We start from the raw sequence: 25,346 nt of genomic DNA, 5'->3' as shown, positions 1-25,346 counted from the left end.
AGCTGCTCAGAAAAGGTGTGTTCGGCATGACGTCACGCCTGTACCTGAGTTTCGGTGAGGAGAGAGGAAGGGCCAGGACGCGGCGAACAACACTCCGAGATAAGTTGTTGTCATTCTCACCCACCTTCGTCCAAGTGATTAGCGGTGAACTTTTTCTTAGAGGGAATCTTTAGGCGTTTGGGCATTTACAGAGGAAACACGTCTTTATCTCCAGCTGCTGGTTAGCAGGCAGGCGAGGGCAGACCTCTCCGACTTCCTGGTTCGCCACAGGTACGCTATGTGTCTCGTTCTTGAGTATCGTGTTTGGTCGCTTTGTTTAGTTGAGTTTGAAGATACAGTAGCCTATTTGTCACATACAACTACATGGTGTCATATCAAACAATATTTGATAAAAGAATCAGCTGCAATAGCTTAATGTGACGAAAAAAGGCAAATAAGGTAAAGGTAAACTGGACGTGCAGGATTCCTGTGAACACGACATTTTTGTTTGTCACTGAGAAATAAATATCAAAGCTCGCTGGCGGTTGGGGAAATGAGCTAACCACAGGCCTGTACAGTGGACTGACCGGTTTGTCTTGTCTTGTCAGTCAGGATGTCGGTCACCCCTCGACGTGTCCGCCTGAAGCCCTGGCTGGTCGCTCAGGTGGACAGCGGGCGATACCCGGGTCTGGTGTGGATTGACCGCGAGGCCATGCGCTTCACGATCCCATGGAAACACGCTACGCGACACACACCCCAGCACGAGGACGAGGACACCATATTTAAGGTTAACATTTGTGACCTTCACTTGATGTAATGATAACAAAAAGTTCAGCCGTTGATGAATGAATATATCATTTGTTTGTTTACCCAAAGGCAGGCAGGCAGAACTTATTTTGGCAGTGCTGGACCCCATATTTAAGTTAGGGTTATACTAGTTCAGACCGGTTAAATATGATTTTTTTTTTAACTCAAGCTTTTTGCATATATTGCTGGAGCAACATCTGTTTTTTGCAACACAGTTACATAAGGCCTCCCTGCTGTCCCTGGCTTCCAGGATTAGGACAGCCATGTGGGCATAGGGCATTTAGACAGCATATGTACTCACATTGGGTCTGTTTTTGTGTTAAGGTAGAAGACATTGATGTTAGGACACCTTGCTGAAAAAAGGCAAAACAGGCCTGCTATATTGATACCCTTGCTCTGTTTTGGTCCTGCAGGCGTGGGCTGTGGAGACCGGAAAGTTCCAAGAGGGAGTTGATGAACCTGATCCTGCAAAGTGGAAAGCTCAGCTTAGATGTGCCCTGAACAAAAGTCGAGAATTTAACCTGGTCTATGATGGCACCAAAGAGGTCCCTATGAATCCTTTGAAGATATATGATGTCTGTGAAATCCCACAGCCCCTCAGCAACCAAGGTAAATAAGAGCTGGTCAAAGATGACAGACTTTTGTTATCATTGATTACAAATATTCCTTCATTTCACTTAATTTTGTAATACTCAACCCACAGGCTCCTCAGACGCTGGTTCATGGACTCCGCATGAGGAAGATGGTGGTGAGGAAGATATTCCAGATACACCAGAGTCTCTCCCTCCATACCCATCCAGTGGTAAATGACTTCTCCTCATACCTTACGCGTGTATGGTATTCTTTATTTCCTGGAAGTACATCAAAGAGCAAAGCAATTCAGTTTTATTGCTGTTAACAGAGAATTTATTCTTTTATTCCTTATTTAGGCACCAGTCCCTCCCCTCACATTATGTGGTCTCCCATGACCCCAGAGTCCTCCATGCAGCCTTCCAGTTGTCCCCCTTCTAATGGGGTCTGGCCCAAAGAGGAGCGTGCTAAAATCTGGCCTAAAGAGGAGCCTGTGGATGTGGAGATGCACCCCACACCTCCTGCTCCTCTGCCTGATCACTCAATGCAGCCCCCTCCTCTACCCGACGCCATGTTTGCCTCTCCAGAAATGTGGATCAGTTCCCTCCCAAGTAAGTATAGGGATCTTCTGTTGTTGAAATCCAGTGATCGTAACACATCATTAAGGAGACGGTTCACGGAAAGGAGGAACAATTTTTTTTCCTTCTGTTTCCCAGGCTGCAGTGGGTCGATTCAGATAGATTAGGGGAACAGGCTGATGAGGTGTGGGGACACCTGCTCTAGCTTTGGGGATAGCTACTATAACTCGACCCAGTCATAATACAACTGGATAATGTATTTTTTATTAATCAGATGTTGAGGACTATTATTAACAATGATTTGGTGAGTAGGCCTATTTACAGCAGCAGGACTGTGTATGTGGGATTGACTCCAAATAAACTACGGTAAAAAAAGGAATATGTCAGCCAGAGAAACAATGTGTCTCATTGATGTTTGTAATGGTTTTTGGACAGTGGAGGTCTATCACAGTAAAAAATAGGCCACAGCCAGTACTTGTTAGAAGGATCAATTCATTTGTTGACAGTAAGAAAATTACAGGCATATATTTTAATGAAAGTTGACCTACACTTAATATTTCCAAATTTGGAGGGCACTTCATGTACAGGGGAAGAAGTTTTTGTTTTTTGGGTGAATTGTCCTTCTTTAAATTGATCAAAACTTCATAAAAAAATGGTTTTAACTTGCATCTACATCTGTCTCTGACCCAGTGACGGACCTGGAGGTACAGTTCCTGTACAGAGGGAAGGAGATGTGTCCCACCGCGAACGTCAGTAACCCGCAGGGCTGCAGGCTGTTCTACGGAGACCTCGGCCCCATGGTCAACCAGGAGGAGCTGTTTGGGCCCGTGAACCTGGAACAGCTGCGCTTTCCCACCACAGAGCACATTACCAACGACAAGCAAAGGATTTTCACTAACCGCCTGCTGGACGTGATGGACAGAGGCCTAATCCTGGAGGTCAGTGGTCACGATATCTATGCAGTGCGTCTCTGCCAGTGCAAGGTGTACTGGTCTGGTCCTTGTGCTCCAAATCCAACTGCTCCAAATCTTATAGAGCGCCAGAGGAAGGTCAAACTCTTTTGCTTGGAGTCTTTTCTCAGTGGTAAGTAGATTTCTCACTTTTATTGGGACAATTTGTTAAACAACTTGAATTTTTTTATATATATATATATATATATATATATATATATATATAATTCAATGTATGGTCTTTGCAGCTCTTAAATAATTAATAAATAGAAATTGTAATACGAATACATCTGTTTGTATGGTGTGCAGGAGTGATAACCCACCAGCGTAACCAGACATCAACCCCTCCTCACTTTGAAATCAACTTGTGTTTTGGAGAGGAGTGGCCTGATGGGAGGCCCAAAGAGAGGAAACTTATCATGGTTCAGGTGAGAACTAAAACTAAAACTAACTAAATAGGAATATTAATCTGCAGAATATTTCATTGTTTGAAAATTCTTTTCCATGATTATTTTATAAAAGACACAAGCAGGAACTCTTATTCAAACATCTAACTGGTGATGCTTAAACATATTAAAAGGAAATAAAAGCTACTAATTTAACTTAAGCTGCAGCTCTTTACACCTTTTTTACACCACTCATATTTCTCTTCTCTTCTCTTACTGGGGACCCACTATTCATCCTTGTTGCATGTGAACTGCAGGACTGTCAAAAGGCTGTACTTTTAGGAGTCTCTGATTGTGTGACTCATACTGGTCCTCTGTCCTGCAGATTGTTCCAGTGGTGGCCCGGATGATAAGCGAGATGTTTTCTGGAGACAACACGCGATCCTTCGACAGCGGCAGTGTTCGCCTGCAGATCTCAATTCCAGATATTAAAGACAACATAGTGACCCACCTAAAGCAGCTGTACTGCCTGCTACAGACCCACCAGGGCCAGGACGGCTGGGCGTTACCTCCCAGCTCAGGCCTGAACATCGTCCAGGCTCTGCAGGCACAGTGAAGCAGCCCGCACTCTGAACTGAACATACATCGCTTTATGTTTTTACACCGCTATTGAGTTACCTGCTGTTAGCAAAGAAGTACTTATGTGTAATTATGTTTAGAAGTGTGCACACCATACTGTAGGATTCTTATTCTCTTCTCTAGCAATGTGCCGTGACAATGCTGACTCTGTATATAGTGCTTTCACTGTGCAGTAACCGTAGACGGATTTGGTGGCTGCATGAGCCAAAATCCTGCTTGCTGAAAGGGAACATTTACCGTAGTTAATGAGTTACAGAAATCCTCCTGTGCTTTATTTATCCAAAATGGGTTAGTGATTACCAAACTTTCCTGGATTCAAGAAACTGCGCAGAATACCTTTTTAGCTTTTGACCTCCATATCAAATGTTTTGATATTGGATAAACGCTAGGCCAATACCAATTTAAGTATGGATGGTTTTCTTCCATTCATTAATAACTAAACAGTCCATCTGTACTCTGCTGTTTGAGATCCACGCCAGCACATGTAATTAGGTGTTTCAATTGTTTATAACGAAAAGTCTTTCCATTTGACAGAAGTGTTTTCTGGTTACATGGCCTGCTGTTTTGTCTTCAGTTTATTTTATGTTTCCAACTATATTGGCAGATATTTTTGTATTCATATCTTTGATTTTAAGCCATTTATAATATTGAGGTAGCCGTTTAACTAAACAATATTCAGCCATATTGATCTTTTTTATTTTTTATTATAGATGTCACTGCACTTTGGGGTACTCAATAATGTCTCAAGTCAAGCTGAATTCATCCTGTGATTGTATGTTTATTTTATCAATAAAAAATGTCAATAACTAGAGTTAAACCACTTTACTGTTGACAGATATAGTAAACTTGTTTTTGGGTGGAAATTGTCAACTATATTAACTTTGTGCAAAGCGTTGTTGAACAAACCTTTTTTTTTTTTACTGCTCCAGATGATTGCAAGTTCTCCTGCAGGTTAACTCATTGCTGGATGCCAGTGGTTTAGTTTAACAGCAGCAAATCTGGGATGAGTACAATATGGATGCCCCTCCCACCCTCATGTTGAACAGCTGGGGGCTGAGTTAGGGATGTCAGTGTATTATTGTTTAAATACAGTGCCAATAAATAGTTGGAGAACCCTTAGATATATTTTTGTGTAATTTAGTCATAAAATGTGGTCTGATTTCTTTTTTTTCTTTTTTTTAAAGTTACAATAATGGACAAGCTACATCTGCCAGAAGGATTACATGTTTTTGGTGTATTCATACAATTATTTGCTGGAACATTTAAAGTTAGGTTAGAAAAGAAAAGTGAAGCCTTGGGTTTAGTAATTAATCAGACCTTATTTTACAGCAGTGCAAGTATCAGATGACTGACAGCTACCCTTAAATTTAAACATTTTCAAATGTGTCAGTGCATTGTAATGGTTGTTCAGATCCAGAGCAGCAAAATGACCACAGACCATGGGGATTCCTACTTCATGCTTCACGTCAAGGATGATGTCCTAACGATTAGTTTGCTTTATTACTCCAAAGTGTAGGTTGTTTCTGCAGATAAATACAATAACAGGCATTTGGGTTGCCAATTTAAGAGGTACAATGGCAGCAATTTATTTTAAGGGAGAACCGTGCTTTCTCCATGGTGCCCTTCTTAAAGCACCATTATAGCCCTCAAACCTTTTTGTTATTGCTTAGACATCAATCGGGATCTCTGTAACTTGGAGATATTTAGATTTGCAATATTGCGAGCTAAAGTACTCTGAAAGCACGTGAACAAGAGATGGTTCACATCAGCTTGTGAAGAGATGAGTGTCAGTATTTTTTCCTATGATTTATACAGAACAAGGCACAACTAATCACTATCAACAATTTCAACCATTATTTGAGTGTTATTGTTTTATTTGTCTAATATAGAGACTTTGATGAAAATTAGACCACATTTTTGGGATTAATTATAAAATTTCTTTTGTGATCCAATTATTTATATTCAAAACAAACAAAAAGGTTTGTGCAGGCCAGGTGGAGTATAGAAGACCATATAATAAAAATACATGTGATATTTATGATTACAAAATTATGATAAATTGGTCTTATGTGGCACACTAAATTACTAATGTGTGTTTAATTCTTTTTTCATGAATTTATTAATAGAAAATAATGGTTTGTTGTTATCATCCATGTAATGTGACCCAGTGACTCAAATTAAACACCAAAATCTAAAAACATTTAAATACGACAATAAATAGGATACCCTTGTAAGTTCTCTATTTTGTATAATTATCACATGGCATAAGATCCTTTGGGCTAAATATGATCATGGTGTTTACCGTGTGTTCATTACATGACTAAGGATGTGTTTTGGTTAATGTTTGGCAGTGTGACATTAAAACCAAGGGCTTGTGGTTTTATTGTGGAGCCAGCCTGCCAACTGGATGGACACAGTACTGACATTTCCTAACTGCTGTTTCTATAGTGATAAAGGGGGAATTAGGAAAGAGCATATAAAACTGGATGTTGAATAATGAGATGAATTTTCTTTTAAAGGTCCAATGGCGTGAACATGTCACTTTATGAGTTTTTTTTTAAAGTTAATATGAGTTCCCCCAGCATGTCCCCCAGTGGCTCAAAATGGTAATAGGTGTAAACTGAGCCCTGGGTATCCTGCTCTGCCTTTCAGAAAATGACAGTTCAGATGGGCCAATCTGGAATCTTGCTCCTTATGAGGTCAGACCTGAATTTGGACCACCCATGAGAGAGACACATCATGGCTTTCAAACTTGGCAAAGTGGCAGTTGCACAAGGTGGTGGAGGTGGGAGAAAGAAGAAATAAGGCAAAGCTATCAACCCTGAGGGAGAACATGTCCTACCCCAGTCACTGTTTTACTTTACTTTCTAATGTTTTTGTGCAATATAAGTCCATTATTGTATCTTGCTTTTTTAATGATGTTTTTGCACTATCCCTTTTGCTGCTGAAACACTGCAAATTTCCCGCTGTGGGACTGATAAAGGATTATCTTTTCTTTATATTAGCAATTCCACAACATTGCAGTACAAGATGGAAGTAATGACTACATGCTGATAGGGCACACAAGTGTATTAATAGACCTGGCGACCTTTAAGCTTTTCGAGGGTAATTTCCTCCGTATCTGGTAACCTTTGCTCAGACAGGATGCCACACCAAAGAACTTACAAATTCAACTAAGTCGACTTAAAGGATCCCACAGCTCGTTTTGCTACTGACAGTGGACTTTGTCCTTCTCCTTTATGAGGAAGTCTTGGTTGTATGCCGTTGACTGAGTACAGGAACACAATATGAGTTGCATTTGTACTAAAGGGTGAATACTATATCAAAATTGATCTAGCAGACATCAAAGGTAAGCTCTTTATTAATCAGCACAAAAACTGGATAGGTCTTTGTTATTTGTGTGAATGATCTGTAGTGAATGGTTGCTGTTTGTTTGCATTTTCTTCGTGACAGTTCAAACGAAATCTACATCTCCAAAATCTTCCTTTTATTCATATTGAAAAAAGAACTGATCTAAATAGAACAGACAGAGGACTTCTTGTGAAATAAACTTAACCATTCCTACTGTTTTGTTGTTTGAAATATGTTGCTCTTATTTTATTGTATTCAAACAGAGAATTTACCTTTGGACTTTTGTGACTATAACAAGTTGATTATTGTCAACACCTATTTAATAATTTATACTAATAAGATATTTGTAAAAGTCTTATTTTTTAAAACTCAACAAAACATGAAATGTTATTCTTCATTCAGCTTTGAATCTACACTGATGGCATGGCAAAACGTCTTAAAAGAAATTATTTATAGGTTTATTTCAGATGCCGGTTGCTGACACAGCTTTACCACTGGCATTACACATTTGTGGTGTGTAATTCATATCACATATTACACGCCCGGTGTGTTAGGTCCGATGCAGAAGATGTTCAAGAGAAACAGTCCCTATGGCAACGACACCAGCAGCTACACAGGATCGATCCAGTCAAAGTATGGATTTAACTAAATGTTACGTAGTTGATTGATTAATTGATTGATTGTTTTTAATTCATTCATTTATTCATCAACAGTTGATCAAATTTGTAAATTGCCCGTATTTGTTGTGACAGTGGTTACTCCACTATGGATGAGGTATCGTCACAAGTGTCAAGTCTGTCGAAACCCAGTGCAAAGGAAATTTACTGTAAGTTAACACTGCTCCACTCACCTTAATCAGTGGTTACACCTGTTCAGTTCAGTTTCATGAATAATACAGAGCTCTGGTTCACGATCAACAGTGCAAAGGATGGAGTATGCTGCATCAATAAACAAGATGATGGACAAATTCCAGTACAGAGTAGAGGTATCATACGTAACATTATCCACACAAATTTGACCCTTTCTGAATCATGCAATGTTTAATCTTGAGGGTTAATGTGCCTCTGCTGCAGCACTTGTTCACCTGTGACCTGAACGGGAAGGAGTTGAGAAGCGTAGCGGACTGTGTGGAACGGCTTAAGCTGCTGGACGGGATGGGTCGTGTGTGGGGTCAGAACATGTTGCTGGAGGTGCGCGGTGCCAAGCTGCTGCTCACAGACATTGAAACCAAGGTGAGCAGCATGTGAGACCTGCAGACAGGTGACAACTTGAAGTTGTAATCTTTCTTCCGAGATGACAATGACCCCGCACAGGGTATGCGTCACTGAATGATTAGATTAGCATGAAAATAGATATGACTCATATGTTATAGCTGTCACAGTCACCAGATCACAACTCAATTGATCACCACAATCATGAAAGCACTGTGTTTGATACAGTCAATCTACATGATCACAGTCTATTTTTTTTTTTTCTGTGGTCCCCACACAGATGATAATGGACTTTAACCTGAAAATACTTTACTTAGCTTTTTTCTTTAATTTAAATGTACAGTGTGTGCACACAGGTCTATAATGTGGTTCATGTGTAAGTTTGCATAACTTGTGTTTCTCAGGAGGAGCTGGAGTCCATGGCTTTCAGTGACATCCGGGAACTAAAGGCTGTGCTGGACACTGGAGTTTTTAAATCCCTGCTTACAGTGTCAGTCCAGCCCGGGGAAAAACACACCACCACTGTCTTCATGTTTCACTGTGAGGATGTCAGGGTGAGGACAAACCAATGGAAATGGCAGTTTCCTTTCCGCCAATTCACTCAGTTGAAAACATAATAGTATTGTACATAACACCCCCATACCATCTGTGTTTCATCTTGTTCTTCTCCTTCAGGGAACAGAAGTTATAGTCACTTTTTAACATGTCATCACTAGGTGCTAGATAAGACTTTTGGACACCACACCACTGCACTAATGCAACCTGCACAATTTGTTTATTTACATTTAGCATACATTTTAACATTTTAGCATATTATTTAAGCAATTGCACACTTTTGTTTCCCCATCCTGTACATATTCAAATATTTGTTCTTTTTACTTTATTCATATTATTATTTCATGTATATTGTATATATGTATATTTTTCCTAGTATTTCATTTATATTTATATTCTGTGCTTTGGGACTGATTTTGCTGCTATAACACCGGAATTTCCCATTTTTCTTGGATCAATAAACATCTATCTATCTATAACATTATGTTATTGGGACTTCTAAGTGAAGCAAATTAAGGATTTAATGTTTGTTTGTTGTTCATAGGCTGACTACGTTCAACGGGATCTCAAAGGAGCATTGTCCCGCAGCAGAAATGATTCAAGCATCAGGTAAGAATCCAAAGTCAGTGAAAACATGGACGTGAAAATAGATTTTATTCCTAAAACCGTCTCTCACCCATTTTGAAGCAACAATGCAGGACTAATGGCTGGTCATCAGGGAATGAAAAAACTTTGTAATGTTGCAAAATCTTCTGAACCTAAAGAGCAGAAGCCTGCAGTTGACCCGGCACCCCAGTGGTTGGCTCCTGACTATGGTGAGTCTGTGACAGGAGATGTACAACTGCCACATGGATTATTAATTATAAAGTCAAAATCAATACAAACCTTCTGTCTCCTTTGTGCACATAGAGGAGGAACTAGTTGTACCTCAGGAGGAGGAGGAGGACGAGGACGATGACAAAGACGAGGAGGACGAAGATGAGGACAAGGAGGAGGAGGCCCCACCTCCCAGACAGGAGGTACCATTCCCGCAGCCCTCCACCACCAAAGAAGAACCTGTGTCTCCTCCACGCCAATACACAGACCTGGACAGGAACGTAGTGAGTGTATATTTGATACACTGTCACTTCTTTATAAAAACCATCACTGATAAAAGGCCAATGCATTGTTTAGTTGTTTAACAATTAAATGATGATTTATACTGTTTACTAATTAATAATGTATAACATGACTGATAATCAGTTTTTACTTGTATTTTAATTTATATTATTGTATCATTAGTGTAACATGACATTATTAGTTAAAAAATCTAGATAGATAGTTCACACTTTGTCAATGGTTATTACAAAGTTGTAACTAATGCTTATAAAAGGTTAGCTAATGATTAATAAAGGATTTATGAAGCATCAAACAGTAATTTGGCCTTGTTATTTTTGGGTGATCTATAAGATGATCTAGAGATGATAATTTGATTATTTGTCCACTGGTAATACCTAGCTATATGTTTATAGATGCTTAAAGTATTTATTAACCATTGACAACGTATTATAATCATCAGGAGCAAATTTATTGGTGATGATTATATTATAACCTGTGACATATTTTGTTTTTAGCCTATTTTTAACATGTTTAGTGACAGTATTGCTGAATGTGTAAATTACTGATTTCTTTCTTTCTTTCTTTCTTTCTCTCTTTCTTTCTTTCTTTCCAGGATATCTTGAATCATATTGTAAGTGACATAGAAATCTTCATGGGAAAAGTAGCTGCAGTAGTAGCTAAAAATGTAAAGAAAAAGAAGAAAAAGAAAAAAGGAAAAGGTAATTTCATGCAGAAAATGAACGCAAATACATGTAGACTTTATCTAAATTACAGTACATAGTTCATGCTGGAATGTTCTGTATACAAATGTGATTTCATAAAGAAAATCATCAGTTGTGAGTCTTCATCATGTGTTTGTGTTGCTATTTAGTCATGGACGGTATGCCCCCTGCAGCAGAGTTTGAAGTGTGTCTTCATAAAATCAAATGTGGTTTCAACGTTGTGGTATGTCCTTAATCACATTCCATATCATCATTTTGGGTGGTGTCCTTCCTGTTTGTAGTGTACAGTATGTGTAGCAGACATTTGTTTCCTTTGACAGGCGGAGCTCAATGGAATGATTAATAATCCCAGCGCTCCTGAATTTGTTCAGTCCTTGTTCTCCACATTAGCATTTGTAAGTATCACTGAAATTTGACTGACCTTTAATAGTTGTAATATTGAGTAACTTGAACACATGTACGATATGACTTTTAGAATTTATTATCACTGGTCTTCTTTAAAAGAATGTATTACCATTTTTTGTTTAAGCTCAGCCTTTGACCTAACATTATTACCTACACCCTTTGGGTTGAATAAGTGGCACTTAATTTACATATTTTTATGCAAATTTCTCTTTGTATTGAATGCATTTTAATGATATCTATATTTGTAAAATTTTGGATCATTTTATCCAATTAATATGTAATTTTAATATGTTATATGTTGATTTTATTGTCTCATCAACTCTTTGTGGGAGCCCTAATCCAGTGTGCAGGCACTACTGCACACCTGAGCCATGTTTTTCCTCACCAGGTGGTATCTCACTGCCCGGAGGATCTGCCCCAGACCATTGTGGCGCCGCTGCTGACGCCTCAGTGTATCCGCCTCCTGAGTGATGAGGCCTCCGCAGAACAGGACCAGCTGTGGCAATCTCTGGGAGACGCCTGGAACATCCCTAGGTGAGACACTGGACAGCATTGGACCTACCAAGCTGTTGCTTTTTTTTATTTGCATGAGACCAAAATCTAAGCATCATCTCAGGAAAAATGTTGGTACAGTCCCTCACTTAAGTACAGTTTAAAGTACTTGTCCTTTAATTTAGTATTTCCTTTTATGCTGACTCTTTGGAGGACAACAACTGGACTAAACTACCTAACTGCATATAAGGTAGTTCAAAATGGCTTCACCTGCTATAACATGCTCATGCCAATCATCTGCAGAATGACTACTTTCACTCAAGATACTATTATTATTTGGCGGATAGTACTATGCATATTTACCTAACTAGGATTTTAATTGCCAACATTGTTGCATTGATACTTTTACTTCCTCAACAAGTGGACTACGCCTTTCAGTTTGGTTCAGTTAAATATGTCAGACTTATGTGTGTCTGTCTGATAAGTGTCCAGATAATAATCAGTTATGATTTTGACAATATTACTAGTACCAAATGGCCAGAAGATGATGAGTACATCCCAACATACACTCTGGAGTTCCTTGATGGCTGGCATCCCCCTGATGTGACTGCAGTACCTGAACCCAGTGAACCTATAAGAAGACAGGCACCTCAACAACCTGCACCCAGCCAGGTAAACCTCATCAAACATTCGGTATGACACCAGCTCAGGTAGACAGGTAATTAGGAGAGAAGAGGGAGAAAAAAAAATGAAAAAAAAGCATAACAAGACTTTGTACTTTTTGTGTGTAGGCTTCAGCCAAGTGGACACCACCACCTCACCCCCCACAAAGAACACGGTAGGCACAAGCACATAAAGTAGAATTTAATGTCATGTGAATGCCACAGACTTACATTTGTGATGCCCTTTCATGTTTTTCAGCTCAGGTATGTCAAAACCGCGTTACATACAGGTTATGAATGACTTCATCTCAAGAAACCACAGAGAACTCACCGTCAGAAAAGGAGAAATAGTTGAGGTGAGTATGAGTGGCCTTAACCAACTACTCTTTGGTCTATTTGAGTGGCATTAGTTACAGAAAGGTTGGACAAAGAGAAAAGCACTTGCCCACATTTCTCTAAGGCCCTGGTTAGTCTTTGCTTTGTCCTTCCACAGCTGCTGGACATGTCCAAACAGTGGTGGAAAGTGAGGAACAGTAAAGGGGAGGAAGGCTTTGTACCTAATAATGTTCTGGAGGCTCATGTCGACAAGCAACCTATCGAAGTGGGTACCACTAACGCACCACAGGTTATCTTAAACTCTTTAATATTGGAAGCCTCAAAAGTTTTTGCATCACATCTTAGTAATTTTGACCTTTTGGCTGACATTTACCTGAGTAAAAGAGTACTCAAATAAGACCAGAATGATTACAAAATGTGAAATCACAGTGCTTTATTATTACATTTTCTCAGCAGACTGGAGGTTCTCCTATCCTCACCAAGAAGTCCAAGCCTGCAGAAGTGAAAGCCTGGCTCGAAGACAAGGGCTTTAGCAAGATGTAAGTACATACAGTCATTACAGTTAGTATTTAATTACCATAGAAAATAAAGCTAGATTTGATGAATTAACCTAAAAAAACCTACTCAAATCGATAGATTTGTGAATTGTTAAAGATTTATGTACAGTACACGCGTCATTAAATGTAGATGTAAATTTACAGCTCAATTTGCAAACTAAAATAATCAATCAGCTGTTTCAACAGCAATAGGTTTTGTTTCTCCCCACTGCTTTGGCGGAAAAGGCATTCAGAGGACAAAACAAGATTGTAACAAATTCATTAATTATTTTTTGTGTGAAAATCTGAATAGTGAAAGCGTTGTGGCATAATTGACCTTTGTGGCCACAATGGAATAGTTTGAGTTGCATTATGTGAAATGTAGGATCTAGTGTTTTTAGAGCTTGACTACTTGATAAGGAACCAAAAGTCAGGACTCATCTCTTTGAGTTTTTCGGTGGATTAAACTATTTTGTAGTGCAATACTAAATACAATTTTTTGTCTCAAATAAACTTCCATGGTAACGTAAAACACGTGTACTCAACCGACACACATTTAAGTTTGGTTAGGGGACACTTATTCTGTTAGAATGAACGCCAGAATTGAGTAACAACAGATCGATTATCACTTATCTCTTGCAGCACTGTACGATGCCTGGCCGTGCTGAGCGGCTCTATGTTGCTGGGGATGACCAGAGACGAACTGAAGACAATGTGTCCAGAGGAAGGGGGACGAGTCTTCTTCCAGTTACAAGCGGTCAAGTCTGCCATGGCTGTAAGTGACTTACCACAGTGCAGCTTAATTTCTCTCCACCTATGAATGCTGGCATAAACACAGACACTTTTGTGACACCGTTTTGTGTTTTTAACACTGTAGGTCGCCATTTAAAATGAGACCAACAAGAGAACATCAAAGAGGAGTGAGAATACAAAATCACCAAATGGACCAAATACTGTAAGCGATTCGATAATATAAAGCAATAAGTGAGATTAACTTCACAGCTTGTTAAGCATATTATCCTCTGAAACCTTGTATCAAATAAAATGTCATTTTGAAATGTGTATTAGTAGTAGTAGTAGTAGTAGTAGTTGTTGTCTGGTATCATTCAAAAATGTTGTGAAATTGGTGGACAAATTTAAAAGTTGTTGGGTCTTAATTATGTTACACAAAATGGGTTGAGCAAAAGTCTAATCTATGTGGTCACTATGTAACATGTAAATAAAAGTTAACTGACACAACACAAAGTATTGAATGAATAAACATGCTTTATTTCATTGTTCAGACAGCATCAGAAGCATTTGTTAAACACTGGCAATCCATTTCAGACAATATGGCTACAGATCAATGGACATAAAATGAGGGAAAAAAATTTAAATTCCATTTTAAAAAGTGACGATTGCGTAAAAACAAAGATAAAATGTTAGCTGAACACAAAATAGCTTGAGTGTGAGCATCAGAATACCTGTAATTAATGCACAGTGACATAGATTTGAAGTAATTTATAAATCGTAGCATATATTTGTATAACAGGTGTGTTTCTGTGTTGGCATCCCATTATCACAGAGGGGACATCCAATCCAGCATCTTTAAACTGGGATCAATTGATTAGTTAATAATCAGCAACAATTGTGATGATTGATAAAATAAAAATGACCAATGTACTGGTTTAAACTTCTTAAATGTGAACTTACATGTGTATCTTTTTCTTTGCTGTTAATGATAGTGAGGCAAATAGTTTTGAATTATGGACTGTTGGGCTAGAACAAACAATTTTACTACATCAACATATGTATATAATAAATTATGATGGGCATTTTTCACAATTTTATAGATCAACCGATTGATCAACTAATCCAGAAAAAGATCAATTTATTCATTAATAGTAAAAATAACCATGTGTTTTTCTTATTTTTTTCAATATAAGAAGTTTGAGATAAATAAAAATCAAATCAAACCATTAGTTGTGCTTTGCTATTGTTGGGGACAACACAGAGCAGCAACATCACAACTATCATGGATAAGTATTTGTGAGGTGTGATGCACTATGTTGTGTGAGTGCACAGACAAGTGGCTCTGTGGTGACTGTAAAAGACAAGAGACCATGAAGGGGACATAAGTAGAGTAAACAACAGATTGCAAAGCTGAAAGCTGAATGTCTGTCTAGTTTACCCTGTACTAATGTCTTACCGTTTCCTGTTGTTTTTTCTAAAATCCTCTGGCCAAAGGACTACATTTGAAAATTAGCCAGCTGGTTAACACTGGCACATTTTTATTAATTCATGTTAATAAATGTATGTTGTCCTTTATAAAAAATAAAGAATAAGAATGGATGGAAAAAGATTCAGGGCAGTCCAGAGTCTAATGGTCTTTCAGTGGAAATGCATCACAGCAGGGAACGTTGTCATCAAGCACTTATTCTATAATTACCTTCAAAACAAATGTTGCAAAGTAGTCAACATGATGGTTGTCCAACATTAAAACTAGGAAAGACCAATAACAAAATGAGGCTGCAATACTTGGACATAATTATAATATGTGCTTCAGTCTACGGACTAATGCTATTGGACAAGTCAGTCAAGATCAATGGTTTAAACGAGTCTTTGCAACTACAAAAAACGAAAGAGCCAATTCCATTGATGGGATAAAAAAAGTGCTGTTTTCCGTATGTGCGTGTGCGTGCGCGTGTGCGTGTGCGTGCGCGTATGCTAGCTAACACACATACAATAAACATAGAGTGAAATAGGTGTGCTATAACAAAAACTAAAGTGTGAGAATGAACATCTACTTTAAATAAGCAGGACACACGCTGAAATATGGTGTCTGATTAACAAATCAGATTAACAACCAAATCACATGCTAATTCACAATTATATCCAGCAAAAAATAAGTTTTAAACCTTGATGTCAATATATTGGGAATATAAAATGTCTTATCTCTAAATCTCCTTTTGAAAAAATACACTTTATAAATGAAATCCAACAAACACCATGTTCAGCACACAACTCTGATGCATCCCTAGAACAGTTCACTTCTCATCCCTAGAAGAGACAAAACAAATACCTTTCATCCTAATCATCTATAAACCAAAACATGTACGTATACGGATATGTTACGATTGATTAATCAAATAAAGGCTGACATTTCTCTTCAAATATTACTCCACAGTAGCATCTAGCTTTAAGAAGAATGCTCACAGTTGGATCGGAAGTTGGACCGTGTCTAGCGGCAGGGAGAGTGGTGTGATAACATGATGAGTGGGACGTACAAAATGTGATCCCAGCTTTGAGCAGATTTGGGGCAAGTTTAAAAAAAACAAAAAAACTAAGTGCTACAAGAACCATGCAAAACTCCCAACCATGTCCCAGCATGGTTTGCTTGTTTCTACATGGTAAGCAATGCTAAATTTAAATCTGTTTGTTGCAGAACAGATTTATGACTCAAAAGCTGGTTGGCAGCCCTGAATTAGTTAAGATGCTTTACATTACAGCTTGCTGTAAACAACTTATTCTCTCCTGCCATCCTTTACTCATGCAGGCATGCAACAAAAGCACTTCTAAGCAGAGGACTAGAAATCCAATTTCCTCGTCAACTGAAGGCCAAGAGGAAAAGCTATTTTACACCAAGCGTGCAGCTCTGGGTGGTTTCAGTTCTATCTGTGTGGATATTACGACAGCATAGAGGCCTACTGTACATGACTGAGGAAAGAATATGCAATTCAGGTGATGAAGGCAAAGACTGGGCATTTTTTGCCCAAAGCTAAAAATGAAAAGGCACTGTGAAGTCTTGGCTTGGTGCAGTATGTACAGTGCACTGCATGCAAAGGGGGCAAAACTCCTTAACTTTCTGCCTTGTCCATAGGGAAGGAATGAGGGAATAGTGCGGTAGTGAAAAGGTCGTTCTCCTCTGACAATGCTAAATCCATACACGCTTATTTGTGCTGTGGTTCAAGCCAAGTTAGCTTTGGACATTTACTGGATTTAATTTGCATCTAAAAGACGAGTGTTAGCTTTGTGGAATGTTTGCAGTCAACCACCAGGAAGTCTCTTCTTTCTTTTATTTTATGTTACTTTCTGAGTCCATTAAAATCACGGAACAAAGATTCTTTGTGTGCATTTTGGCCAGTAAATGATCTGAAACCACACCAAGCACCATTCACGGGAGATCTCCGGTGCCACAGCATTCAGACAGAAGAGACGCTCTTGTCTCTCCAATTCGGTTACTGTACATCTCCAAGCTTTAAGCTGACCAGACGTAGCTTCAAACATAAAAGCTTTTTGTGTAGGTGTGTCCAACCTTTATCTGTATTATTTCAATAAAGCTACATCTGCAATCCTTATTTATACATTTGTATAATAAAGATGATAGATGCACTAGGTTCTGTTAAGCAGCATGACTAATGTGGAAGAGAAGCATCATTCAGAGGTCTACTGTAGAGAAAGTAGTACTATAGTACACAGATACTAGAGCGATACTAGATGCTATGTAATGTGTCTGGTGAATTAAAACATCTCGTAAACTAACGGAATAAATCACAGGGATCATCTGATGGCTTTGGCAGGACAAAGAGTCAAAAGCATGGACTAATAAACATTGCCCTAAAGCGTCTCTGACGAGTGTTTCTCTGCTGTTCCTTCGCCAGGAACGCTGGTGGTGGGCAGCCTGAGACTGTACATGCTAGGGGTGAAGAAATCCATAAAGCATCGTATCCCGACATTTTCTGTGGCAATGCTGCATTGATACACAGAAGCCACAGATTATCATATATGTGTTGGTCATTTTGTCTGCTTGACAATCCCATTTTACAGCAATAAAATTAAAGTGAGATGAACAAACAGAGAATCGTATCTTTTGAGATAAAACAGATGTTGAAAAAGTTTCCTTTAGGAGACATCATTTGAAATTGGGAATAAATAAAATAATAAAATTGCATGTATTGCAGAATATTTTTTTTTTAAATTGCAATTATATTGTATGGTGACGTAAGTATCGTGATGATATCTTGTCATGAGGCCTTGTTGATTCCCACCCCTAGTACAGGCCACCACAAAGAACAACAGAAACAGAGGTTATAAAAACGAGCTGAAGAAAACACTGACTATGAATGAATGTGAAACGTTAACAATATGGGATTAAAAACTTTTCCTGCAACCTAAAAATAACGCACATGAATGTTGACGCTGAAGTGCTCTGGCAGCACTGTATCCTTGGCTTTTTAGTAGCTGTGGCTACAGTGATGGTTAGTTGTTTTTACTTTATGTAGGATGCAACACAATTACCCTCACACCACGTCTCTTCGGTTTCATGCTGGGTGGACCACAGGGTTGGGGGTTTACAGGACAAGTCCTGGTTATTGTGACTTCAGCGTTGTCCCGGGAGAGGACCCATGGACAGGGACTCTTCCTCATTGATAGTGTCGAGCTCTTCAGTGCGCACAGCCTGAATGATGAGCTGAAGCTCCTCGGCGAGTGTCTCACTGCGGTACGCAACGCGGATGTCAGGGACGTTTGTACGACGAAGGTCGTTGCTCTCAGGACCTTCCTTAAAATAACTGGGGCCCAACCAGTAGCTTTTGGCCTGGAATTAAGAGAAGCTACATGAGTGGGCAGTTCAGATATGTGTAAAACACAAAAGGAAACAAAATGATGTGAATGATAACTCTTTTAGTCATTCATTTTAGATTCAAAATGTCCCCCTACTACTCATGGGTCTACAGAGAATAATGCAGGTTGTGTCACATACTAAATGACAATCAGTGGCCACTTGATTAGGTACAACTGTACAATTTAATACAGCTGTTCCGCTATAATAAAGAGGCAACCGAATGTATGTCACTTGTTTGAATACACAAAATGAGAAGAGGTATAATGTTTACCTTGTGTGAAAACCCACTCATGAGGACACTGTTTCTGGCCAGCTCACACATGTCACACGAACTTAGTTTCCACACCTGAGCAGCGATGCTGTACTCCTCCATCAGAGGCTCCTTGACCCAAACAAACTCTTCTTTTTAAAAATCTCATCACTTTGGTCAACTTTTTGCAATATGTGCCTTAAATGTAAGTCGTGTGTGGATTTAGACAAAACTATATACTGACCTTGGTGAAGTGGAACTGAAGAGGATCATCAGTGGACAGAGAGACAATAAGGCCTCTGGACAGGTACTCCGGCAGTGGGTTGCGATGGTAACTAAGGAACAGGCTGTTGTTACTCAGTGGTGACATAGCGATGCCAATTTGAGCCAAGTAGTAAAGATACTGCAGCACTGGGGCCTGATGGATATTAAATAGAAAGAGAGAATGACAGACAAATTCAATCTTATAACTTAATTGAACCTTTATGTAATTCCATCATTGAAGGCCAAGCATGAGCCAATAGTTTGTATCTCTCTTATTGCTTCCTAAAATATAATCCAATACAATCTTTTCCAGTTGTTGCTACACAATTACCATGGACTTCAATCAAGCTCTCTGACACCGTCAGGTTGCCAAAAGAGAAAATTCAACAAATATGAGAGCTTTCCAAATTACTTTGAGAACACAGCCAGCATTTGAACAAGGTTATTTCAACATGGTAAACATTTCCAGACCCGTCTCTGAGAGACAACGAGTATGAGCTGTCCTGACCTTTCGAAGCAGCAGTCCGTGGGAGATGTTTTCTGATAACATGAAACCTGACACCAGGTGGTGCATTGGCCCCGCCTCCCCACAGTGAGGTCGTAGCACAAATGTGTGAAAGCCTCTCCGTCTGTGTCAGTCAAATGTATTTACAAAAACAACATTAAAACACCATGTGAATGATTATGTGTTTAAATGAATAGACGTGAGGTCTAACAAAGGATTATTGTGTGTTATGACTGTATCCAGCTAGCCCATACCTTCGCAAGTGGTTGAGCACAGTCATGTTGGCATAGGTGTAGTAGAGGTAGTAGGAGTAGGGTGGGTTGTCTTCTTCTGTCCAGTTGGCTGGCAGCGGACTGTCAAGATTGAAAATGTGGTGCTCAGGTTTAGACTCATCGTCCACGCTGTCAAAGCCAACTACCTGTAGACACACAGTCAACAGACGGAATAAACAACAACAAAAGCATCAAAAAACTAAGTCTCTTTTAAGGTGCATCATCAGGAAAGTTTGTATTTCTTGTGAAATGATACCCACGTGCTCCAGGAAGAGATGCAGCTCAGGATGACTGCGCGGGTTGATCGTGACTTCAAACAGAGGCATGAAGATATTCTCCAACATCTCCTGGAAATTAGCCAGCTGCTTCTTTGTGTGGTACACGTCACTGGAGAGGTAGTGATCGAACAGTGACATTTGTTGTTATCATAGAGATGACTATTTTGTTTTTGTAATAATTTATTTCAAATACAGGCTTCATTGTAGAGGCTAGATAATATAATTTATGTTGACGCTAGTTAAGCAGTTCCTTGAGTAAACTGGAACCAGGATGGAAAGATTGTTGTATCATATGCATATTACTCTCACACAAGAATGTAAATCAGACAGATTAATTCCTTTTGGTTTATGCTGTCAATATAACCAAGTAACTGACCGCCAGTCACAATAGTACGGCTTCAAGGTAAAGCAAGTTGGAGGTAGTACTTACAAAAGACGGGGCACCTGTACAAGCCAGCGCACATTATCAGAGTACACTCGATGTTTGAGGGCCCACTGGGCCAGCTTGTCCCATTCGTCCCGGCAGCGACCGTAGATGGACAGGCGTAGCTCAGAGTTCTGGTACTTACTCTCCTCCAAGTCAAACATCACCTCCTGGACAAATAGTAACAGGAGGTATCAATCCATCATTTTGTGTATGTGTTTCTCATTGTTTGGATGAGGGATATAAATACTTAACATATGAATTATTTCACACCTTAACTATGTGTGCAAAGTATTTTCCTTCAATGTGGTTGTCAGTCTTGATGAAGATCTCCCTGAGGATGGATTCTCCAATGGGGTTGTATTTGGCATTGAACTTGTCAAACCGATGGAACGTGTTGCGGTCCTGAAAAGTCAAGGGAAACCAGTCAAACCTAATTCGCATCTATCCAAAATGTGTTACACAAGTGTTTTGAATTTGTACACAATCTCTAAAAATATTTAGCACAACTTTAGTTATATCCTGTCAACCACTGCTCCCATTTCTCACCGCATGCATGTCCAGAGTGTCAACACTCAGGTCAAAGGCCGTCAGGTTCATACTCTCAAAAACCTGCTTGAGGGTCTGACCAACGCCACGCTCAATGTGAACGATCTCCTCTGGGTATTTCTTCATGGCTCTCTTTATGAATCGCAGCAGGTGCTTCTGGTTCATGCAAGATGATGCATGTATGTGTGTGTCCACCTGGAGTTGGGAATGAGCAGAATAAGTGAGAGGCAGGTATGTATGACATTTTCGTAGTTGTGAGAATAATGACAAGTAACACCAGTCAATAGATGTTACCAAAATAGTTGTGATAGATTGACTTTGACTGCTATTTTGTTGGCTCTTGCCTTTCGTATGTTGTAGAAGTCTCTGTGTGGAACTTTCTTCTGAGCTGCCAGCTCCTTCATCTCATTCAATAAGATGTGCATCTGGAATTTAGAGCTCAGGTACTGCAGGCGGCGGTAGCAGAAAGACTTCCTGTAAACACCATACAGAGGAAACCCAAACATATTTAATTTACATTAAACACTGAGCCACAAAAGACTGACATTTGTAGAATGATGGTATCAAAGAAACACTCACACTGGGCCATTGATAATGAGGGCCATCATAACATTCATGTCTCCAATATACTCCGTCAGGTCAGGATAGGGCAAGTCCAGTTCGTTGATTCTAAAAAAAGAGAACAGTATATAAGTTATACAAACATTTTTTTATTATTATTAAAACATCATCATATAGGTACAAACACATACTTGTCCATGTTGGTTTTCTTAGTGTAGACATGGACTACTCCATCAACCATCTTGCAACCATATCCTGTGTCCGCCGGCATATTCTTGGGGTCCTTGTCATAGGGGTGTGTCTTTGAGACAGGTGGGTGGACTGGGGCATCTGGGGATAAATTGATATTAAATAGGTTATATCATCTATGTTCCAAAGAAAGTCTTAAAATAAGGAAGTAATGATGTAATTGCTCAGATAAGAGGGACACGCTGTTTGAGTTTTTTGTTTTATTACATAGTGGTCCCAAGTGAGGTGACTATTGTGTTTCAATTTAATAATTAGATCTAGATTAGAATTTTGCAAGCTGAAAAGAAGCTGAAAATACTTTTTGGAATTTCTTTTTTTTTTTTGCCAGCTGATTTCATCTTTCCTGATATTCTGAGGTACACCATTAATAGAAATAAACTTCCCCTGTGGAACAGAACCAAGTATTCATGAAACCCCTGTAGCCTTTCTGTTGACAGTATTCCCAGAAAAAATAAAGAAAGCCAAAGAAGGAGGCAGTCTAACTACAGGCTGTATTTGGAGTAAACAAAAATGCTCTCTGTCACCTCGCCATGTCTGCGGTTTTTTAAGTGTAGAGCTTGGCCATTACAGCCTCCTTGAGTGAACAAAGCTATTTTTTACAGTCTATGGATATAAGTAATCTCCTGGAATTCAACAAAACCCTTTGAGTCTTCTCAACTGTAAAACAATGTTTGGTGTGTGCATGATATACCAGCATCTACAGGGGTCTCTGCTATATCATCATAGTCTGCCAGATCCAGAGGCTTCATCCCAAGGTCCTGCAGGGTGTTAGCTGTGGTCTTACAAAAGGACTGCATGGATCGCTTTATGTACTTCTCCCGGATGAATAATGCTTTCACCACACACTTTGCAGCATCTACCAGGTCAGTGAAGGGCACCTGAGAAGATATAAATACACAGAAATAAAAATGGGAATTTACCTTACTGGAGTTTAACTGCTGATGGAGACATACAAATCATATGGGAAAAAACTCCTCACCCCGCACTTTTCCTCTCCAGATATTGAGACCCGCTGGTACTCTTTCTCCATTGGCATTTTCCTCTCCCTGAAGCCATCATCAACAGAGTCCACATTCGTCTCGTTTAATAACCTTAATGGATACAGACAGAGAAAAGGAGAGTTTAAAACAAGAGGACGCTAAGCAGATGCGGAACAGACAAAGACACACAGAGATGGAAAACGTGGATATAAGACAGAGCAGAAAAGAAAATGAAGGAGAAGATAATCCTAATAATGGCTTTATACATTTGTAATTCCAGCATCCTCCATTATTTTAGTTAATGGTTTGAAACACTTGGTCTGGACAGTATTCAGATTCCTTTTACTATAATCAACACACAACACTCACTCAACACTCATAACCAACAAGGTTTTTCTTTTTTCAAAACAATATTTTTAAGGTTCATATTTTCAACGCTTATTTTGACGGCCTATTATTTGTGACAAAAATAAATTTAACTTAAAACGGGTCAATTTGACCCAAGGACAACATGAGGGTTAAATAGACATTCAGACCTGTATTCAGTATTTTGTAGAAATATAAGATGTGACTGATTGTTTGTCAGCTTTGCACACATAAAAGGTTGACAGTTCTGTCCTGCAGAATATTTTAGGCACCGAAGATTGGATGCAGAAGATTCAACATCATTCTTTAAGTCGTTGCACAGGATTTCAGTGGTTCGGTTCTTGGGGTCTTGGTGAGACAAACATCTTGCAGCATGATATGTACAATTACCTTTAAAACCCACGTCACACATACGGTAACAGCTTGTAAATTGTCAATGTATCTATATTATAAACTTCCATAGTTAATAACATAACCTACAGATTTGTCCAATAACCAGGACTGTAAGTCTGTCTAATATATTATATTATCATTACCAAGAAAACAGAGGAAGTCAAATCGAAAACAGAAAATGCAAATACAGACTTCACACTTTTAAAACAAAGAGTTTTGTCTTTTTAGAGAGTAGAAAGCAGGAGAACATGTACATATATGAAGTAAACAGCAGGGGGAAGATGTGATTCATCTCATTATGCTGATAATCTTGCAGTGGTTCTAAAGATAAAGTAAAGTCCAGAGTTCCTAAATATCCTGAACAAAATTATATATATTTTTTGCCCTCATTTTTCGTGAGCTGAACTCAAAGATCTAAGAATTTTTCTAAGTACAAAAAAGGCTTTTTTCTCTCAAATATTGTTCACAAAACGACTGGGTAGCTCACCTGATGGAGCGTGCGCCCATGTACGGAGGCTTGGTCCTCAACTCAGTAGTCATGGATTTGATTCTGACCTGCGGCCCTTTACTGAATGGTGTTCCCCTGTCTCTTCCCTTTCATGTCTAAAGCTGTTCTATCTAATAAAGGCTAAAAAATGCCACACACACACACGCACAGTCTAAGTCTGTGTTAGCGCACTTCTCCTTTGCAGAGATAATCCATCCACCTCACAAGTGTGGCATATCAAGATGCTGATTAGACAGAATGATTATTGCACAGGTGTGTTTTAGGCTTGCCACAATAAAAGGCCACCCTAAAATGTGCAGTTTAACTGTAAGCCTTTTGTGTACATAGAAAAAAATCTTTGAGTTCAGCTCATGAGAAAGAAACGTGTTGCGTTTATAATTTTGTTCAGTGTGCTTTTAGACGAGACATTATTAAGTATAAAGAAATAATAGATAGATAAAGAAGAAAACATTCAGGTTTGTAGTTGCCATTCAAAGAATAAAAGTAAAAAATAGATAAACTTAAAGAAAGTGAACAACCAAAGAGAAACTCCCTAAACAAAACATACAACCTGTAGCAGATCTCACTCACTCTAGGTCTGCAGCACTGTCGATTTTCATGAAGTCTTGTTTGGCGCGGAGCAAGATCTCTGGCTCAAGCCTTGGCAGTGGCGCAAAACAGTTTGAGCAAGGCAGAGGGCAGATGGGCACCAGAGGTAGTGAGAAGAAATTAAGCACACAAAGGGAGAGACCAGACATATGCACACACGAACACACACACGAACGAACACACGAACGAACACACACACACACGAACGAACACACGAACGAACACACGAACGAACACACACACACACACACGAACACACACGAACACACACGAACACACA

At 39.1% G+C, this 25,346-nt stretch overlaps 3 protein-coding genes across 13 annotated transcripts in view; 2 read left to right on the top strand and 1 right to left on the bottom strand.

The window, feature by feature from the left end:
* Positions 1-4,061, top strand: irf6 (interferon regulatory factor 6). Of its 2 annotated transcripts, none has more exons than XM_034868440.1 (8): positions 1-270; positions 592-766; positions 1,200-1,395; positions 1,490-1,588; positions 1,716-1,967; positions 2,625-3,017; positions 3,194-3,312; positions 3,656-4,061. In XM_034868440.1, exons 2-8 carry the CDS (start codon positions 593-595, stop codon positions 3,884-3,886), a joined length of 1,464 nt encoding a protein of 487 aa, XP_034724331.1. In that variant the 5' UTR covers positions 1-270; position 592; the 3' UTR covers positions 3,887-4,061. The 2 variants fall into 2 exon arrangements, with proteins under 2 accessions (XP_034724331.1, XP_034724330.1); XM_034868439.1 differs by having other exon boundaries at positions 588-766.
* Positions 4,062-7,080: 3,019 nt separating this feature from the next.
* Positions 7,081-14,516, top strand: eps8l3a (EPS8-like 3a). Of its 3 annotated transcripts, none has more exons than XM_034869491.1 (20): positions 7,081-7,258; positions 7,717-7,893; positions 8,013-8,086; positions 8,181-8,245; positions 8,334-8,492; positions 8,876-9,025; positions 9,571-9,635; positions 9,714-9,841; positions 9,936-10,126; positions 10,738-10,843; positions 10,996-11,069; positions 11,167-11,241; positions 11,640-11,785; positions 12,271-12,415; positions 12,535-12,581; positions 12,665-12,761; positions 12,899-13,006; positions 13,195-13,280; positions 13,920-14,052; positions 14,155-14,516. In XM_034869491.1, exons 2-20 carry the CDS (start codon positions 7,820-7,822, stop codon positions 14,164-14,166), a joined length of 1,935 nt encoding a protein of 644 aa, XP_034725382.1. In that variant the 5' UTR covers positions 7,081-7,258; positions 7,717-7,819; the 3' UTR covers positions 14,167-14,516. The 3 variants fall into 3 exon arrangements, with proteins under 3 accessions (XP_034725382.1, XP_034725383.1, XP_034725380.1); XM_034869492.1 differs by having other exon boundaries at positions 7,090-7,258; positions 7,815-7,893; XM_034869489.1 differs by having other exon boundaries at positions 7,102-7,257; positions 7,805-7,893.
* A 3,641-nt stretch (positions 14,517-18,157) lies between these two features.
* LOC117943391 (AMP deaminase 2-like) overlaps positions 18,158-25,346 on the bottom strand; it is a 31,028-nt gene continuing 23,839 nt past the window's right edge. For 2 of the 8 annotated variants that reach the window (XM_034869485.1, XM_034869480.1), the window contains exons 4-18: positions 25,049-25,117; positions 23,211-23,322; positions 22,923-23,109; positions 22,174-22,312; positions 22,001-22,090; positions 21,766-21,895; positions 21,422-21,616; positions 21,146-21,277; positions 20,879-21,042; positions 20,427-20,557; positions 20,153-20,312; positions 19,902-20,022; positions 19,374-19,547; positions 19,151-19,261; positions 18,159-18,852 (exon numbers count right to left, since the gene is read on the bottom strand). In XM_034869485.1, coding sequence (XP_034725376.1) covers positions 18,637-18,852; positions 19,151-19,261; positions 19,374-19,547; positions 19,902-20,022; positions 20,153-20,312; positions 20,427-20,557; positions 20,879-21,042; positions 21,146-21,277; positions 21,422-21,616; positions 21,766-21,895; positions 22,001-22,090; positions 22,174-22,312; positions 22,923-23,109; positions 23,211-23,322; positions 25,049-25,117 — 2,131 coding nt within the window. In that variant the 3' untranslated portion in view covers positions 18,159-18,636. Of the gene's footprint in view, positions 18,853-19,150; positions 19,262-19,373; positions 19,548-19,901; positions 20,023-20,152; positions 20,313-20,426; positions 20,558-20,878; positions 21,043-21,145; positions 21,278-21,421; positions 21,617-21,765; positions 21,896-22,000; positions 22,091-22,173; positions 22,313-22,922; positions 23,110-23,210; positions 23,323-25,048; positions 25,118-25,346 lie in introns of all 8 variants that reach the window. The other 6 variants (XM_034869487.1, XM_034869486.1, XM_034869483.1 and 3 more) reach the window with 5 other exon arrangements.

This window comes from Etheostoma cragini, chromosome 4 (genome assembly GCF_013103735.1).
Source record: "Etheostoma cragini isolate CJK2018 chromosome 4, CSU_Ecrag_1.0, whole genome shotgun sequence".
NCBI lineage: Eukaryota > Metazoa > Chordata > Actinopteri > Perciformes > Percidae > Etheostoma > Etheostoma cragini.
Note: the sequence above shows the minus strand (reverse complement) of the source record. Positions and strands in the feature narration are given on the sequence as shown.

Bases quoted from the DNA above. Each gene is read 5' to 3' on its own strand.
- irf6 (XM_034868440.1), top strand. From the start codon at position 593: ATGTCGGTCACCCCTCGACGTGTCCGCCTGAAGCCCTGGCTGGTCGCT. The intron at 1,396-1,489 runs GTAAATAAGAGC...CTCAACCCACAG, and splicing joins ACAGCCCCTCAGCAACCAAG to GCTCCTCAGACGCTGGTTCA. The intron at 3,018-3,193 runs GTAAGTAGATTT...TATGGTGTGCAG, and splicing joins CTTGGAGTCTTTTCTCAGTG to GAGTGATAACCCACCAGCGT.
- eps8l3a (XM_034869491.1), top strand. From the start codon at position 7,820: ATGCAGAAGATGTTCAAGAGAAACAGTCCCTATGGCAACGACACCAGC. The intron at 11,786-12,270 runs GTGAGACACTGG...CAATATTACTAG, and splicing joins GACGCCTGGAACATCCCTAG to TACCAAATGGCCAGAAGATG. The intron at 12,582-12,664 runs GTAGGCACAAGC...CATGTTTTTCAG, and splicing joins CACCCCCCACAAAGAACACG to CTCAGGTATGTCAAAACCGC.